We start from the raw sequence: 20,102 nt of genomic DNA, 5'->3' as shown, positions 1-20,102 counted from the left end.
AGTCAGACTTGTGGCTAAAGGTTATGCTTAGCGGCCAGGCATCGACTACGAGGATATCTTTGCACCGACAGCACGGATGACCACGATTCAGGCCGTTCTTGCTCTTGCTTCTTCTCAGAGGTGGTCAGTGTATCAAATGGATGTAAAATCTGCGTTCCTTAATGGTGACCTGCAGGAGGAGGTGTATGTTGAGCAACCTCCAGGCTTTGTTGTTCCAGGATCAGAAGGGATGGTTTACAGGTTACGTAAGGCCTTGTATGGTCTTAAGCAGGCTCCCAGGGCTTGGAATCAGAAGATTGATTCCTTCTTTGTTCGGACTGGTTTTCAGAGATTGGTTGCAGATCCCATCCTGTATCTCTTTCGGGAACGCGGCATAGTTACGATTATCATCCTTTATGTGGATGATCTCATTCTCACCGGCGGTCATGTGGAGCACATTGGTGTGACGAAGGTTGCCTTGTCAAAGGAGTTTGAGATGACCGTTACTCCACTTCTTTTTGGGATTGGAGATCTGGCAGACCCAGAGGGGGTTTTTTGTCTCTCAGCAGCGCTATGTTCATGAGTTGCTTGAGGCCTTTGGGATGGAGAACTGCAAGTCTATTACTTCGCCGATGGATCCAAATACAAAGTTAACTGTTAATGATCCTTGTGAGCCAGTTGATGCCTCGCAGTATCGGAAGTTGGTTGGTTCATTGATCTGGTTGCTGAACACCAGATTGGACTTGAGCTTCTCCGTGGGGCTGTTGAGCTCTTTTATGCGGACGCCATTGAAGTCTCATTAGGACGCAAGATTGCGGATCTTGCGGTATCTGCAGAGTACGAAGGATCTAGGACTCTTTTACACAGGAGGGGATGGAGTCAGACTCCAAGGTTGGAGTGACTCAGATTGGGGAGGAGATCCAAACACGAGGAGATCTACTTCAGGTTACAGTTTTACCCTCGGCTCAGGAGCAGTTTCTTGGAGCAGTAAGAGGCAGCCAACTATTGCCCTATCTTCGACAGAGCAGAGTATCGGGCTGCTTGTGGTGCTGCTTGCAAGGTTATGTGGCTGCGGAGGCTGGTAGGCGAGATTGGGTTTCCACAGAAGGAGTCCACAGTCATCCAGTGTGATAACCAGAGTTGTATAGCTATTGCTCGGAACCCGGTCTTCCATGCCCGGACCAAGCACATAGAGATACAGTATCACTTTGTACGTGAGAAGATCTTGGCTGGTAACATCTTGCTACTTTATTGTTCGACGGAGGACAATGCGGCGGACCTCTTGACGAAGTCTCTACCTCAGGCTATGCTCAGGCGGCACTCCAGCTCCCTAGGGTTGATTTCACAGCCAGGAGCTGAGAGGGGGTGTTAGAAGTCATCTCCTGTCTTTATCAGACACCAGGGCCTCTGTTGTGGGTGTGCCCGCCCTGTATAGGTGTTTTCTCATTTTTCCTCTCTCCTCGTATTTTTTCCCTATTTTTCCATGGTGTGGGTGGCTGCCCTGGCAGGATCACAGAGAAGCTGGCCGACTGCACCCATATGCATATGGAGCTGGTCGACTTTTTCTGTTGGGGTTGTGGAGGTTTTTGGCTTGCCGACTGGAGGAGACCCAGTCGTGAGGCTGGCGGCCTGTTTCTCCAGTGGGTGGCTGACTGCATGTATGGGGCCATATAAAATGGCCCATGGCCCCCACATCATTGTATCATCTTTTCATTGCGGGATCTTGTGTATAGAGAAGAGTTACACGCCTATCTCTCTCCTTCTCTTGTGCTGTCTATTTTCTGCACTCTACTTGCTCTTGTGGTCTCAGATTTGGTTATCATCTCCGCTGCGTATTTTGACATAATGCACCCGTCACGGCCATCCCCCCCATTGTTTCTTGTGGTTGTGACAACTCTGTCCCCACTATTCCTTGTGGATGTGATAGGCATCCTCAGCTCTAACCTGCCTCAGAAAGAACCTTTGCAATGGGATGAGACTCTGATCTGGCCTATGGCACTCATGGCATGTGACATGTGGACGTCCATGTAAGTGGCTCGCCTGATGAAGCCATCTTTGGTGAGTCGGAGGAGATGGTCTTGTAAAGGCCATCTTTGAGCCAAGCTCAGCTGTTGGCTGCGGATCATGCATGAGAACATCATGATCTAAGGCCTTTCAATCTTCTTCCATCTGTCTGGTGATGGGTTAGGTCCCCAAAATTGGATTTGCATTGTTGCCCACTGCCACCATGATGTCATCTCCCACAGGCTTTAGAGAGGAATACCAATCCTTGCGATAAGTCATGTGTCTAGAAGCCCCATTGTCGCCACACTGCAATATTAGCTATCTCATTGCACACTTCTTTAATGGAAACAAACAGCTCTATTTTCATTTAACCTTTTTCTTCTAATTTGAAGAGTTAGAATCCTTACTTGTCTTCTTTGTGTTGGCGGAGTAAGCTTCGTCGCTACCATTGCAACTCTACATCCGCATTGCCTCATCCTCAGTGTTGCCAGGCGTTTTTGAAACGGTAGGTATGAAATGAGTTTCATACGTTTTGGAACGTTTCCTAAAAGGTAAGAAACAGGTCCAAAATGGTTTCAAACAAAATAGAAAAAAAATACATGTAAGATATTGTAACTGCTCTCTAGTGGAGGCCTACAAATCGGAAGACAAAATACACAGTTTTAGAGCACTTAACTAAATACCATCAATGGACATTATTAGCAACATTAATACTGAAAATGACCAATAACACTTGACACTAGCACTGGGGCCCGAAAGGGCCAGTCCCCCCTCAATAGATTTGTATTTCTTGGAGTATTTATATGTACAAGTGTCACGGGCCAATAGGCTAGATTTCTCCTCACATGGAGTGAATACAACTCAAACAAATTGGGTACTTGTCGATGAAGTCTGGACAGTCGAAGAAGTCCCAAGTCACAGGCACACTCCCCCCCTTCGCTGGGTGCACACTTGCCTTTCACTGGTCTTTCGGGACCGTACACCAACAGGCACGCCCGTACTAGTGTAGGCAAAGGGGTACATTGTGGAGGGAACTTTGCCTGGTTCTCCCATATAAGCTTTGCTCCTAGATTCCCTAGTGTGTCTAACTTTCACTGGCTCTCAAAAGTTTTGAGGGCGCGGTTAGCACCACCACACACGGGGGAAAACTAACCACACGGAAAGCTTCCTGAGCATGGTCAGCATAAACATGCTTTGTTCTTGCCTTGCACAAAAATCTCTGAACTTAATTTAACAAATTTTAGATTTACATAAATAAGAAACATGAGGCACTTGGGCACAAGTACAATATGGTACAAGAGGTACAAGAGGTACAATACTTGCAACAGGTACAATCAACCTAGTACAAGGTACAACAGGGACAGTACTTGCAACAGGTACAACAGATTGAGCACGTGGGAAATCAGCAACAGCAGGTATAGGGCAAGTACAATAGGCGGGCAGCAGCTGGGAGGCGGGTACAGAACAGAATTCAGCCTTTGGGGAAAAAGGCGATGGAGAGAGAGTGTAGCCAGCAGGCGATGGAGAGAAAGTGCAGCCAGCCACCCACGTGGGAAATAATACTAAAATGTCTCATGCAAAACCTTTTTCAAAGGTTATAAAACCTTAATACATGTTTAATACACACTAGAAAATGTCCAGCTCTTCTTTTAAATGTGTGTGAACACATTAGCTTATAAATATTAAAGTTAACCATAACTTATGGATTTCACATTTAAAAAGGGCCAAAATGGTAATACTTACCACTTGTTCACACGCCACACCAATGTGTCAGCAAGCAGCACTCCACGGTACATTGGGGGCGTCCCTATTGAGTATACTGGCACGGCAAAACAGGCAAACACGCAAACAATTCATGCGAAAACAAGTTTATGCATGCGGTCATAAATGCATGTGCACATGTAATGGACTAAATCTCCCTTTCATGAAACTTGTACAAAAAGTTCCTGTCGGGCACAAAACTAGCGTGACAGAAATATGAATATATAAATATATGTCTTGGTCTTCCTATGGAGTGACAATTTCATAGGTAAGACGTCATCCTGGCCATACATGGGTGGCACCAACAGGCTCCCGTCCATACAACACGAAGCAGGTCACACAGGGGTGGCACAAAACTGGTTCCCGTTCATGTGATCCAGTACTGGTCACACACGGGTGGGACAAATTTGGCTCCCATCCATGTGACACGAAAAGACTGGTCCTTTCACATGGGACACCGACCTGGCCCCATGTGAACATGGCACAAATCTGGCCGCTCTATGTAGTGACAGTCCCATAGAAGTGGCTCTAGAAATGGAGATGGACCAAATGGTGACAGATATGATGATATCACAAATCACGATTGATCATTGGGCCACTACCCACTACCAAGAAAAAGCTTCATACTTCATTAATAGTGATCACTAAACATAAATCAAAAGGATCACCACGTGGGTGATGAGTCATGACTCAAAATCCATGATCCATGGCATAAATTGCAAATGAAGCTAGATGCTAACATCAAGAAAGTATCAAAAGAGTACATAAATATATGATGTAACATGTCCAAACTAAATAACATGTCCAAATACAATGATGCTACTAGCTGCTATTTGCATCCTCATCCTCATCTGCATCCTCATGCTCATCCTCATCTGTATCCTCTGTCTCTGTTGCGTCACTCTTAGGGTCACTGCCAGTAGTAGCTGAGTCCTCAAATGCCTCATCCTCTAGAGGTGCGGGTGCAGCACTAGTACTAGCCTCTTGACGAGATCGTGTAGTGTGAGCTGGAGCCATGATCTCCTCATAGAGCATGGAATAGATGTCTCTCTCCTCCTAAGGAATGTCGGGAATCTCCTTGCACTTCGTGATATCAATCTTATCGGGATTCAATTGGCGAGGCTCAATGGGATGTACCTTTTGCTCTAGCAATCGGAGATTGCAATGGCAAAAGACAAGCCTCTCCAATTGTGCTGTGGAGAGTCTGTTTCTCTTTTTTGTGTGGAAAAGAGCCCATGTACTCCAGTTCCTCTCACAAGGCCCTAAACTGTAATCTTGGGAGAGAATTCTCAATGCAATCCGTCTCTACATTGTACAAAAAAGAATGTAAAGTTAGAGTCAAAGAGAGAGTAGCATTTGAATATAGATTTTGAAAGAATAGGAGACAGATACAAGATTCAAGAACCTTACCAAGTTGGGTGTACCAATACCGTATTTCTTCCACCAAGACATTGGCTTCAACTGTCTCTTCCTGTGCAATGTAGTGTCTCTTCGTGTGCAATGTAGTAGCTCGTCCAAACATATGGCTACCGTTGCGGTAAATGAGAACCTCATCCTCGAGCTTCCTCATAAGCTGTATATCATCTTCCAGTCCCACCAACTTGGTAATGTACTCGTTGCATCTTGACTCTAGCTCCTCATTGACGTATTGCTTCTCATTTCTCCAAAGGAGATGCAAAATGTGAGTAACAGTATGGATTGGCCTATGAAACCAATCCCAACGCCAATTCCAGATCTCCTTAATATCTTGAACTCTACATGTGACATACACAAGAGATCAAGATTTAGGTGATAGGAAACACCAAGAAAGCTGCAAGTCTATGTTAGCACATTCATCCCCAGATTCTGCTCTTTTATGGTGCCCATTTGGTCCCTTTTGCATGGCCCTTGCTTGTGGGCTGGCCACCCCTTTTTCTAGTATTTTTTTGGGATTTTTCCTAGCCTTTCTGGCATTTTCCAGTCAGCCTGTCCAGTAGCTCCAATCGGCCTGTTTTGCAGCTCCAGTCGGCTAGCTTACATCTACTATATATAGTAGGTGTTGGCCTCTCATCATTCATTCAGTCTTGTACATATTTTGCTCCCTCACTTATGAGACTTGTATTATCTCTTGCTTGGGACTGTTTTGCTTCAGTATATTCAGCATAGTTTTCTCCATATCTCTCTCTGTGTTGCACTCACTGTTCAGCACATTCTAGTGCCACTCTGCTTCCGCTCTGTGCACTCTTTCATGGTATCATCGCTCCCGGTTTAGCAACCTCTTTGCTGCCCCAGATTCAGCACTGTTTTCAGCACCTTCTTCTCTGCGTTTTCCTTCAGATCTGCAGCTCTTTCGTGCTGCGTTTTCTGGACTGAACCTGCTGGTTGCTGCGCCCTTTAGTTTGGCTTCATCAACACAGCCTTCAGGTACTGTTTGACCAGTTTTCTTCTCTTCCACGTGGAGTTTGGGACATAGGCTGCTTGTTTTCTTCAGGACAGCAGCTTCCTTTGCCGCGTTTTTCCTCTCCCGTGGGTTTGCTCCTTTGCAGAGGGGGTCTTTGGTGTTGGAGGCTTTGGTGGCACTCTTGGTACCTGTGGAGGACACTCCTACTTCAGAGTTTGTGCAATTTCTTTCTTGAGATTGAGCCCAAGCTTTTGTGATGGTTGCACCAACTTCTCTTCATATGTTTGTTGAGTCTGCCAAGTTGGATGGTTCCAACTACACCCTGTAACTCGCGGCGGGTGCTCGGGGGACTAGGGCCTTTGACACACTTGTTGATACCATCAATGCATATTAAAACATTTAAATATGGCCACAGCCTTAACATATATCCATCATCATCACTTTGCATGAAACATAAAAGCTGGACAAAACATCCAAGTGGAGCTTGCACGTGTAACACCGCATAGAGGCCGGAATGGGCCGACCCTCCCCCTCCCCCCCCTTGGACTATTCTATTACCCAAGGAGAATAATATCATGTACAAGCTTTGAGGGCCTTACTCTCCCCACGGGAGATGCCGGATTATCCATATACAAATGCCATAACATAGCCCGACACGAGGCAACCAAGCCGGAACATAGGCTGTAGAAATGCTGAGCCAACAACATAATCCATATACCTCCGTGTGGGTACTGATTCTTTCCCAAAAAACACGGGTCTTCATGCAATAGAACTGGTACAGCAAGTACAACTCTCCATTCAACCGGTACAACAGGTACAATGGTTGGTACAGTCGGTACAGTAAGTACAATGGTTGTTACAGTCGGTACAACAAGTACAAATGTTGGTTCAGCATGTACAGTGACTAGTACAGCGAGTACAGTGGTTGGTACAGCAAGTATAGAAGTTGGTACAGTCGGTACAATGGGTGGTACAGCAAGTACAAGTACAAGGACTGGTACAGCTTGTACAATGGTTGGTACAGTAGGTACAAAGGCTGGTACAACAAGTACAATGGCTAGAAATCATAATAAATGATTAAATACCCTTGCCTTCAGTATTTCTTCGCGATGGAAGCCTCCAAAACAGTCCCCAACAGCCGGTATTCTTCATGGGCAGCCTTCAAGAGAGAGAGAAAGAGAGTAGCCATCATTAGGGAAGCCTTCAACGGTGGTAGAGGCTACTGTGCATCAAGAGAGCCTCTATTAATGAAGAGAGAGGGCTCCAATTTATAGATTTGGGCCTCCCATGAGCTTAAATGGCAAGAGAAGGCTACAATGACAAGTGGAGAGCCACACAATAGTTGAAGTGACAAGTGTGAGGCCACTTGTCTCACTTTGATCCACTTTCTATAACAAGTGTCAGGCCACTTGTCTCACTTTGGTCCACTTTCTTGCCACATGTCCCAATCTAAGAGATGGGTCCTTCCATAAACTTTATCTCTAAAAATATCCCAACTGGTAGACATTCTGTCATAGGCACTTTGCTAACTCTCGGTATCTGCTCAATTCCAGATGTAATAATGCGAACAGAATTTCCATCGGAGTCGGGTCAAAAATAGCAACTCTCCTAAATTTTAGGAGTGTGGTCCTTTGTATTCTAGGATAATCCCCCATTCCCAAAGCTTGAACTTTCCAAATATTTAGACATCCTGGAGTCCACCAGACTCCTTTCATACTGGGAAATGTCCAGGCTGGTGACATCCTCCCCAACTTCTTAAAAGTTGTCCGCAACTTTAAGCTTCAAGCCATATATTCAAGATATAATCATGTCCCATCAAGTGGGCGAGACGAGACAGTCTCAACAATCCAATATAATGGAAGAATCCATGTCCCAAAGAAATGAGTGAGACTAAATAAGTCTCCATAATACCAATATCAAAATCATGTCCCAAAATAAATGGGTGAGAATTCCATGGAAGATATGCTAGACACAGGCACAAGAGCCAATTGTGTCTCAATCACCAATATCAATGAGATAATCATATGCCAATGAAAATCACCAACCAGGTGCTAAGACACTTAAATAAGTGCCATGCACAAGAAACTAGTGCCTCGCACAGAAACATGTGCTATGCACACAAACTGCTGCCATTCAAGAGCACAAACCATGGTGACAGAAAAGCTGGTTCTCCATAGTTCTGGTAATCCTTTCTCCCAATTGCAACAGTTCCCATATTGTCCCATACAATCCCAACTCTGATCACCAAGCATGGTGTGGAAACAATGAAACACTCACTCCACAATGTCAACACGAATCCACGTGTATGGTGGAGTGTTCATTGAATTGCCCTCTCACAATTCCAACATGAATCCACATGCATGGTGAGATGAACAATGAACCTCTTGGCCTCTGTATGGGGAGATAGTGATTCTAATATGGCATAAAGATAAATAAATAAATCCATGTCCCAAATAAATGGGCGAGACAAAACAGTGCCATAAGTCCAGATATCATAATCATGTCCCAAGTAAATGGGTGAGACGAATAAGTTTCATAAGTCCAGATATCATAATCCATGTCCCAAGTAAATGGGCGAGACGAAATAAGTCTCTTGCCAACAAGGCATCGGTCCACATGACCCTTGGCATAAACATAAGTCCCGTGCCAACCAGGCGTCATGTCCACTTTACCACTTGCACTCCGTGTTGGTACTCTGACCACACACCTTGGATGAGAGGTGGGCTCAAGTAACAAGATAAAACAATCACTCGCAGGCATAGATAACTTGGGGTTCCATAAGCATTTCTGCGACACATAGTTTATAGGTATTTCGGCCACCAATAGTTTGTAGGCATTTCGGCCACCAACTCACACTACCCTCTCAAGTGCCCATGTTCCGTTCCATATGCTGTCTATTGTTCCACCCAGATATGGTAGAAACAATCTTCAAGAGAGCACGTAGGACAAGAGAACACTACACACGGCATGTTGTGCTCAACACTACCCTCTGAAGTGTCCATGTTCCCTTCCATCTGCTCTCTATTGTTCCACCCACACATGGTAGAAACAATCTTCAAGAGAGCACGTAGGACGAGAACACTACACAAGGTATGTGAACCATGAGTTCCATAAGTCCAATGCATCCCAAATAAAGGGAGCCATAAAGAATAATCCATCCCAGTAAAAGGGAGTCATAAACATAATCCATAAACCTGAGGATGGATCGAAATCCCTCGAAAAGAAGACCAGGAATCCATAGACCTGTATACCATAATTCTTGTATACCATAACTCTTACCACATACTCTGTGCTAACCACACACCTTGGAGTAGAGGTAGACTTTTATTCATAAAAGCATTATATCCATGAGATATCCAAATATTTCTTCTCTATAAACTCGGACAGATTCGTCCATAGAAATTGCTTGTGAAGCGCAATATCTATATAAATCTCGTCCAAGAAAGAAATCTCCATAGATATAATCCATCCCAATAAAGGGAGCCATAAACAGTGTTTCCCTGAAACCATCTCAAGGCAAACAACACCACCTTTAGTTGCTTTTAACTTCGGTCTCAGAATGGTTGAGTAATTTCTTTAAAGCCATTTTGCCGAGTGTCCATGAGCTTTGGAGAAATTTGCTTAGAAAGAAGGATGTACCTATAGATTGTAGTTAAATCTTTAAAGATTCAATGGGATTGATTCCCATTGTTAAATTCTTTAACTCTTCTCGTAGTCTCACTGAGAAGTCTTCTCCTTTGTGCCTTGATTTCTCTACTCTTTATACTAAATTGGACTTTAACGACTTGCGTAGTAGAATTAAATCTTTGATTTGTCAAGTCTTTCATTACAAACTAGAGCACAATAGATTCAAAGCTTTGTTGATAGAAAAATCAGCTCTTCATTTTGATTTTTGTTGGTTGAAAAACAAAAACCAAGACGTAGCCAAGAATAAAAAAAGATACACTTAACATTGTAGACCAAGATGATATTATGTCTTGGTTAGATTTTCTCCTAGATAACCTCTATATAACCTAACTGTGCCTTTTTTCTTGCCAATTTTTATTTTTTTACATATGAATTTGAATTTATGGAACGCGTAGTTTCCGTTGATACGTGTCTTGTCTTTCTTCACAATCTTTGTCAAGTGAGACGTTTTGTTGATGATCTTTTTGTTTCCAATATTCTTGATTTCCAAGACTTTATGTATTTAAACCCTACCTCTCTAGGTGGAGGAATTTATCCCAAAAGAGTTTTGTGAATTTAACTGCATTGCAAATAATGACCATTGTTCTTTTTTGGACCTTAAGATTACTTAATCTTGTGTTGATTTAGATGTAGATATATATGATAAACGTTTATAACCCGAGTATTCCAACTTAAATATCATAAGAATGCCTCACTTCACTTCTGACATTTCTAAAATAACTAAATATGGTGTTGCCTCTTCTTAGTTATTCAAATTCTCTCGTATTTGTTCAAACAAGTTTGCTTTTATTACTCAAGTTTGCCAACTCATCAGTTTGCTTGTGCAAAAGGATTATTACTTTAAAAAGGTTTTAAGTGAAGTTCGTTGCTTTTTGAATCGAAGTAGATATATCTTTGAGATTTTTGCTTTTGCCTCACTTCACTTCTGACATTTCTAAAATAACTGAATATGGTGTTGTCTCTTCTCAGTTATTCAGATTCCCTCGTATTTGTTCAAACAAGTTTGCTTTTATTACTCCAAGTTTGCCAATTCATCCTTTTGCTTGTGCAAAAGGATTATTGCTTTAAAAAGGTTTTAAGTAAAGTTCGTTGCTTTTTGAATCGAAGTAGATATATCTTTGAGATTTTTGCTTTTGGAATGTTTAAGATTATAAGTAATAAGTTTCACAAAAATGGAGAGCTTAAAAGCCCATTTTCTGTTTAGATCATTTTAGCTTGAATGGCTAAAATAAACTTGTAGTGGATTCTCATGGATTTAAACAATTCAAAGGAGAAAATTTCACCTTTAGTGTCAATGGGGTTAAGAAGGTGGGAAACCTGAAGTAGGTTTTAGGCATGGTTAATGTCAACATTTGTCCCTTGCAAAGACGAGCTACCTCTAACATCCATTTTGCTACTCCTCTACTGTTAATATTCCAAACAATGATTGGCACCATGATCATTTTTGTGTTTTTGAGAAGGATGGTTTGGTCTCGTCTTCTTAAAACAATTGCAAGTAGATTCTAGCTTATTTCCATTTTAGACACACATAATTTTTCTTATTGTTGATTTCCATGAAGTTTCAAATTAAGCATTCTAGCCTTAGGCTTTTCTTATTGATATTACAATGATTTTACCTTGTTGAGTTTATGGAAGTTCTTTGGAAGAATGCTCGTGCCTCTTTCTGAGCTATTGTTTGGGGTTGCTAGAGAGTGAGGGGGACTATGGATTTGGGTTTTTTCCCCTTGGGGCATAATGTGTCTCTTTTTTACTAGGAGTAGAAACCTACCGAAAGGGGTAATCCTAGGGAGTTTATTTTGGGTTATAGGGCTCATCATGAGAGGCCCCATGAAAGGAGCACAACTGGGTCACTATGGGAGGTTTTAATAGTGGTAACTCAAAGAAGGGGGAGTGGGATTTCTTTACAAGTTATCTAAGTTTTTAAACTCTTGGCACATTAAATAGGATAACCCTTGTAATTAAGGGGAGGTCGAGAGAGTCAATTAAATAATTGGGACAGGGGACTTTTTTTAATGTGTATATTAGAACATAGTATTTGCAAAAGTATTCCCTTAGGTGTTAATAAGAGATGCTCTAAAAACATGTCAAATGGGATATACTCTTGCTCTATAGGGTTTATGGATTATGCCATTAATTTAGCTAATGGAGGTAGGGTTAATTCTAGGTCTATTCCAAGCTATGTTCATAAGAAGAGTTTCATTTGATTCATTTTTCTAATAATGATCACGCCTAAACCAATATCCTTGGTCTCTTAATGCAGTCCAAGGAAGGCCATGGCATAGAATAGAAAAGGTTAGAACGAGCATTATACCATGCACCAATAGTTGGTATAAGGGGGTACAGAATGGCCCTAAGGCCATTCTACGAGGTAGATTGATATTTTGATGTAGCACAAGGGGGCATAGAATGGCCCAAGGACCATTCTACCAAGCAGAATATGCATTGTAGAATGGCCCTTGGGTCATTTGTTCAAGCACATTCTATATGGTAGAATGGCCATTCTAAAGCACATTGTGCATGGAAGAACAACCCTTGGGACCATTCTACCATGCACCAATAATTAACACAAGGAAGTATAGAATGGCCCTAGGACCATTCTACTAGGCAGATTGATGTTTTGATGTAGTACAAGGGGGCATAGAATGGCCCAAGGTTATTCTGCCAAGCGCTATGTGCATTGTAGAATGGTCCTAGGGCCATTTTAAAGCACATTGTACATGGAGGAATGACCCTGAGACCATTCTACCATGAGCAAGGGGGTATAGAACAGCCCTATGGCCATTTCACCATGCATATTCTTGATATATTATGCATGTAGCGAGTAGAGAATGGCCATTCCACCATGTATATTCTTGATATATTATGCATGTAGAGAGTAGAGAATGGCTTTGGGACCATTCAAAAGAAGGAATTGGAGTTGGAGGGTACTTGGCGGGCAAATTCTTTTTTTTTTGGGAGGAAGGAAGGTAGATTAGTCTTCCTTTTGGTTTTATATGAAAATAGTTTTTGGGCTGAAGAACGCGACAGAGGGTGGGGGGGGGGAGTTCTGGTTTTGTAAAAAATATATGCATATATATGCTTTGTGGAGTTTATGGTTTTGGGGGGATGATTGGTGAAGGAATTGAAGAAGATGCAGTGCTATGGTAGAATTTGAGAACACTATGTTATCTCTCGGTCTCTTCTCTTTCACTTTGTGAGTGTATGAGACATAGGGTTAGCGCAAATGTTTCAGGAAGAAAAAGAAAACTTGAAGGACTCCGATCTGCAACTCTGTTTATTTCCTTGAAACTTGTGTCCTGTTCATCTTGCTTACTAGTTGATGAGTTTACTGAGCACCTTCATGTTGCTTGTCTGAGAATCTTTCTGGTTTTATGCCATATACATATATATATATATATATATATATACATATATATATGTATATATATATATGTACATACAACATACGTACACATGTATATATATATATATACAAATACTATACACATACATATATATTAATATATAATTATAAATAAAAAGTTTATTTCTTTTATTTAAAACAAAACAAATCATTTTTTTATTTAAAAAACCGAGAGAGAGAGAGAGAGAGAGAGAGAGAGAGAGAGAGAGAGAGAGAGATTACTCATTAAATTATTAATTATAAAATTTACAAAAAGCATCATCACAACCATAATCGTGAGCCTCCATACTCACCATCAGAAACTCTCTGTTTACCCAAAACACCATCACCGCCATAATAGACCCTGCAAAATGCACCATTACTGTATTTGGGCTTTGCACCCTCCTATATTTCTTCGTTTTCTTCACCAAAAATAGAGCCAGCATTCCCACCAATAAAGCTATGCACACGGCTCAAGAAATCACTCCGACAAATGATCTCAAATGTATCTATATCCTAAGGTTTACTATAGTCATAGGAGTCTTACTAATAGCTCTCCCTCTCTCGTTCTCTGGTCGCCACCTTATTCCCAACCTTAGTATAGTCATGGGAGCTCGATCAAGGTGGAGAAGGTGCCCCTTGCTACTCCTCATTCCCACCTGGTGTGTATGGCACCTGTACAGCCAGCTTCAACCTATATGGCAAGCTGTCAGAAGGTCATGCGTAGGTGAGGTGTTGATTGTTGAATTTCTATGAGATGAGAGCAATTGGATCAAGGAGGACTTAGCTGCCTATGGTTCTTACTTGGTTGTATTAATGAGTGTAGTGTGAGTTGAGAGGTAAGAGCAGAGCAAAATAGAGTCTAGAGGTAAGAGCATAGCAAAATAGAGTCTAGAGGAGGAAATTCTTGCAGGTGTAGGTTTTTTTTTTTTTTCCGGAATTGCAGGTGTAGGTTTATCTATTAGTAAGTAAGAGTGTGGAAGACAGAGGATTTAATCATGGGGTCTTTTGCTAGTTTAGCCTGATCCAGTCCTCTTGTAGTGCTAGCTACATGCAGCTTCACATCCTCTCTTAGACTGGTCGGATCAGGAGAACGTTTGAATCAAAAGAGTTGTTTGGATTAGGACTAGTTAGAGTAGGAGCTAGTCAGATCAAGAGCTGTCGAAGTAAGAGCTGGTCAGATCAGGAGCTGTCAGAGTAGGACTAGTCGGATCAAGAAAGAGTGAGATCAGGAGTTGGTGTGAATCAAGACTAGTCGGACCAAGAAAGAGTTGGATCAAGAGCTGGTCAGAGCAGGAAAGAGTCAGATGAAGAGCTAGTTGGATTAGGACTGTGTGGAGTAAGACTGGTCGGATCAGGAAAGAGTCAGATTAGGAGTTGTCGGGATTAGGAGCTGTCGGATTAGGAGTTGATTAGATTAGGAGCTAATCAGATCAGGAGTCGTCGAATTAGGAGCTGATCAGATCAAGAGTTGTTGAATTAGGAGTGGTTGGAGTAGGACTGGTCGAATAAGGAAAGAGTCAGATTAGAAGTAAGATTGGTCGGATCAGGATTGTGTGGAGCAAGACTGGTCAGAACAGGAAGTGTCAGAAGTAAGATTGGTCGGATCAAGAAAGTGTCCGAATTAGAAGTTGTCTAAATTAGAACTCGTCGGAGCAGAAAGTGTCAGGTTCCGAAGCGTCCAAATCAAGAGCTGTCTGAATTAGAACTGGTTAGAGCAAAAAGTGTTGGATTAGAAGTGCCCGAATCAGGAGCTGTTTGAATCAGAGCTGGTCGGAGTAGGAAAGTGTTAGGATTAGAAGCGTTTGGATCAATAGCTGTCACTTCATGATTGGACAATCTTTGAGGTGAAGTTTGCACTTTTTGTATTCTTGTCTTTACTTGTTTTGTTTTAGTGAATTAGTCATGTAAAGTTTATTTTTGCTAATTAGTTATTAAAAATTTGTTTAGCTTGTTTGTTAGAAATTCTTTTGTTGTGGTTGAATAAAGAATTTGTTTGTGTGTATGTGGGCGTGTAGTTTAGTTATGTATTTGTCTATTTTTGCAAGTTATTACTACTATTACTATTTTTTTTTCTTGGGTGTCTCTCTTAAGCTTTTTTATATATATTTTTTAAAATTTTGTTTGTTTTGGTGATTCTCTTCTTTCTTTTAAAATTATTCGTAAGTTCATATTCATCTGGCCTTATGATCCTATATAACTTATAGGAAGAGAATAACCACCTGGAACATCACCACTGGTATCTTCCTCTCCAATAGTGCGAGTCCTCTTGGAGACACTTCGACGTGCTTCAGGCTCTCCGAAATTGGGGATATCCTCTAGAGGGATACCTAGTTGCTTGGCCTTCCAAGCCTTTAGGCTACCATAGATTTCTTGTGGCACATGCTTACATGGCCCAATGCCAAAACCCTTTGTTCGTGACAAATGTGCCTTCATCCTAGTGGCACTGCCATGGTGCTTATTTGCACAAAAGTTACATTTCCACTTTCTGGAGCTTGAGCCACCATATCTAGACTACTCAAAGGTGACATTGTTCCAAAGAGAATCACCTGTTTGAGGCATCCTACAAGGCGGGGATAAATGTAGATCGTTGGCCTTGCAAATGCGACACATAACATAAAGTAATCTCATTTTATGAATTTAACTGTCATCTTGGCAATTGTAAAAACGCTCTAAATTATATTTCCCAAGATAGATAGCCTTGGGCCTCAATAGAGCAAGGGAAGGAAGATATGCAATAAATATTGATGGAAGAGAACAAAACGTGCTTCTTTGTGAGTTGTGCAGAGAAAACATACATAAAGCAAAACGAAACATTACTCCTCGAAAAGACCTCCATAGGGCTCAAGGACACCGAGGAGCACAAGGGCTGACACATGCGTAGATTTATTGGTGAGCTAGTACACAAAACGTTGAGCAACGTGCAAGTAGTCGGCATTGGAACGGGTTGTAGGGTATTATTATAATCGGGCTAGTAAAAAACACGTTTCTATGCAATTGTGCTCATCTTGAAGTAACGAGTTGAACTCCTCAAATTGAGAGGAGTAGGCTTGAGACCAACATTCAAAGATGTAACAAAACTATCATACTTATGCGGCAATACCCTTAGACAATGAGTCAGGAAGCGTCTGGAGGCCTTCCTAAGGATTTGGCCTCACGGTCCCTTTCTCACTGATAGTGGTGGTGAGTCCACTTGGCACTATAGACCACGTGTGTGGTTGTTTCCCCCTCCTCCCATTGTATGAGATAGCCTTCTCCTCCTAGAGCAGCCAGCCGGAGGAGAAGAGCATCCTCCCCCCTTTTATGTTTCTTGACTCTCGCTTCCCCATGTGGAGCCGAGTTGTAATGAGCCATTTTGGCTGTTTTTCTTGGTAACTAATAGAAGGATCTCTTTCCTAGGAAAAAAAACCCCCACCTCCCACGGCCATTCAGGCTTATCATTGGTCCCACAATGTCAAGACTGGGTGTTCAAGAGTAAAGGCTACCTATTCCATGTGTGGACCGTAATGAGATAACGGTCCAGTGTCGCATGTAGCCTATTTGGCAGTGTACCAAATCTAATCCAAGCCGTCTCTAAACCATCTGGCCAAGTGTTTGTTTGTGTAGATTTCCAGCGTGACGTGAAGAAGCATTGGCCTGAGCGCTTTCCACAGAAACAGGGTGAATTGATAACCGACTATCTAGCCCATTTGTGGAAGCTTCTGTGCATGCTCCCCAGGACCATCTGGCAGTTGAAGAAGCATCTTGAGCGCTTTTTGGATGGTTTGTAACTGTCCATACACAGGTGTGCGTGTACTCTGTCCCATGATATATTGGAAGCGGTATACAGGGCTACTACCCTCGAGACACGAGAGAGTTCCAATTCTGGGACTCAATAGCCTTGGCAATAGAAAGGCAAGGACAAGTGTAGCCAGTCCAAGGCTAAGGATGGTAAGGACAAGGTGGGGAGAGCCTCTTCACCCTTGAAGAGCATTGTGCCATCATGGCTACTTGGCAGTGCTTTTATTGTGACTCCATCGGTGGATTACGGAGGATTACAAGGCCTGGCTGTGAGTCCATGGACCCCACATGCAGGGGGGTGGAGGGTTAGAGAAGTTGGCAGGAATTCCTCATTTAATCTATTCTGTTTTTCCCTCTCATTCGTTTACCTTGGACTTTCAAAGGTTTAAATTTCTTGGAGCATCAATCATTTCGCTGTTACATTGAGTCTGTTTTTGCAGGTCAAAATTGTGGTTATCGACAGCATCACATTCCATTTTCGACATGGTTTTGAAGATATGTCTCTGCGTACACGGATACTCAGTAGCATGGGCCAAAAGCTTATGCACTTGGCTGAATTGCATGAAGTTGCGGTACGTTGTTAACAGAAAACGATAAGGTTGCCAATACATGGTCCCATGCCTTGGACTGGCAGTGTTGTGTGTGGGGTGCGCATGTGTTCTCTCTAGTGCTAGCCTTCATCATGGCAGAGTCATCCTTTGGTTTTTGAGAATTGCATGAAGGTGGCGGTACGTTGTTAACAGAAAAAGATAAAGTCGCCAATACATGGTCCCATTCCTTGGACTGGCAGTGTTGTGTGTGGGCTGCGCGTGTGTTCTCTCGAGTGCTAGGCTTCATCATGGCGGAGTCATCCTTTGGTTTTTGTTAAGTTTGGGAAATAACCTGAGCTTTCCATTGGTATTTAGTGGTGTTGTGTGCCAAAAAACCAAGGTATATGTTCCCGGGAAAAAAAAACCAAGGTATAGGTTGGTGTAAATTTGTGGGAAGTTAAGATGACTGAAATACAAGAGAATGCATTTGATGCAAGTGGAAAGGTTTCCAAGGCCCTTCACACATAAAGCTTCCTGTCCATAAGCTGTTTGAAATCAGACAATGGGCTTTTATGGGCTGTATTCCATGTGCTTTTATGGGCAATGTTACCCGTCCATCAAACATGTCGGCCCGTTGGTTGGTTTGTGTGAAGATCCTTAATCATAGAGTTGGTTTTTGCAGATAGTTCTCATGAACCAGGTGACCACAAAATTTAGTGGAGGCTCTTCTAAGCTTGTCCCTGCACTAGGTATGGTCCTAAAACAGCTAAGAAATGGCCAAGGAAAATAATTGGTCACACAATGCTGTTTTCTTGTTTGTAATACTATGGTGTAATGGTTTCTTTAAGGTTCCAATACAGGATCGTCTCAGACTGGTTACACAACGTTCCCAACCCATCCATGCAATGAGCAGGCATGGAGTTGGACGGGCACTATTGCTGGTGCATGCTTAATGGGTGGGCTGGATGGGCTTCATTGGGCAGGGGTCGTTGTGTAACCAGCCTTGGTGTGTAACCCATGTGGTTTTTCTTTCCGGTTTAGATAGAACGAAATCGTAGTCATGAATTTGACATAGATGGTGGTTCATATTTCATCCCATGATGATTTGGAGTTGACAGGTGAAAGCTGGTCACACGCCTGCACAAATCGGTTGATTTTGTACTGGGTGAACAGCCAAAGGCATGCTTATATGTTCAAGTCACCATCCCTTCCATCAGTAACAGCTCCTTTCGCCGTGACTCCAGAGGGGATACGCGGACTTGACAGTAACAAAAGACTACGAAGCTCATAGCTGGCTGATTCGATAAAGTTTTTCCTTCCTTGCAAATGGAACCTTGAATGATGATGTCTCTCCTTGTGGAGCTATGGTCAAACCAGTACAAAAGTTCACGTGTTGGTCTTTAATCAATGAGTTAGAAGGCCTTACTCTCAGCACATGTACAAAGGCCAAGGTTTCCTCATGAAGAGAACAAAGCATACAGCCTTTGATTTTGAGCATATTGGAAGACCATGAGGTGCTTATGTTCTTAGCTTTCAAGCTATCCACTGCCTTAACTCACAACAAACATTGTACATGCAGCTTGGAAGAATCTGAAAACTTGGAGGCATGGAGGGATGCATAGATGAAAAGCGCTGGTAAGACATGAATAGTTAAAAGATTTTGTACTTGTAGATATCTTGGCGTTTGCCGTGTATTTAATTCTTTTTTTTCATGCACAAAAGCATGGGCCCTCAACAAATGGGTACCATGGACTTGGTCTTTTTGTCACCATTATGCACCCAAAACGTTTTTTAAGTTTGTATTAATTAAATAGCAAAGAGTTACGTTTTTTAAGTTTGTATTAATTAAATAGCAAAGAGTTGGAACCTGTTCGTGGGTTTAATTTTTTAAAACCTATATAAGTATTGAATTTTCTTGAATCCTCTTCATTCGGCATGTTCAACATTTGTCACTCAGACGACCTTTTCTCGTCTTAGCGCTGATGTGTGCTAGGCTAGAGAGACAGTGCCACCAGGCGCATTTTCAGGAGCCCCGGACGAAGGGGTGGCTATTTGACACATTAGTCACACCGGCATTGATGTATGGAGCAGCAGTATGGGCGCCAGGCCTTGCTACCCATTGGTGGACACAGATAGAGAGACCACAGGCCCTCATGATGGCACGCATGATACGCAGCAAACCGTCAGTACCTCATGACATTATCCGAGCAGAGTTTGCTGCGCCTCCTATGATGGTAGAGGCCATATTTCAGACTATATGCCTGCTAGACAGATTCAGAGAGATGCCACAGGACAGATTATCATACAGAGCTTTTCAGGCATCTAGACAGTTGGCTGAGGCAGGAGACAGAGGATCATGGTATGCACAGGTCACACATTGGTTCTCACAGCATGGCCTAGACATGGATCATCTACCACCATTCCAGTATGATAGGGATGCACCACATATCCGTCTCTCTCATAGTGAGAGGAACAGAGTATTGAGACAGGATCTATGGCAGCTCTATACACGAGAGACATGGATATCGCCTACACAGCCTCTTCCACCGAAGATGCTATACTACAGAGATCACTTCATGAGTATCACTGATGATGGATT

General features: G+C 42.5%; 1 protein-coding gene across 3 annotated transcripts in view; it reads left to right on the top strand.

The window, feature by feature from the left end:
• Positions 1 to 19,326, top strand: part of RAD51C (RAS associated with diabetes protein 51C) — a 47,541-nt gene extending 28,215 nt beyond the window's left edge. For 2 of the 3 annotated variants that reach the window (XM_086824686.1, XM_086824685.1), the window contains exons 7-9: positions 17,414 to 17,545; positions 18,186 to 18,252; positions 18,622 to 19,326. In XM_086824686.1, coding sequence (XP_086680812.1) covers positions 17,414 to 17,545; positions 18,186 to 18,252; positions 18,622 to 18,794 — 372 coding nt within the window. In that variant the 3' untranslated portion in view covers positions 18,795 to 19,326. The remainder of the gene's footprint in view (positions 1 to 17,413; positions 17,546 to 18,185; positions 18,253 to 18,621) is intronic. The other variant, XM_086824687.1, reaches the window with a different exon arrangement.
• Positions 19,327 to 20,102: the final 776 nt, after the last annotated feature.

Source organism: Cibotium barometz, chromosome 31, assembly GCF_041138505.1.
Source record: "Cibotium barometz isolate CiBa-2024 chromosome 31, ASM4113850v1, whole genome shotgun sequence".
Lineage (NCBI taxonomy): Eukaryota > Viridiplantae > Streptophyta > Polypodiopsida > Cyatheales > Cibotiaceae > Cibotium > Cibotium barometz.
Note: the sequence above shows the minus strand (reverse complement) of the source record. Positions and strands in the feature narration are given on the sequence as shown.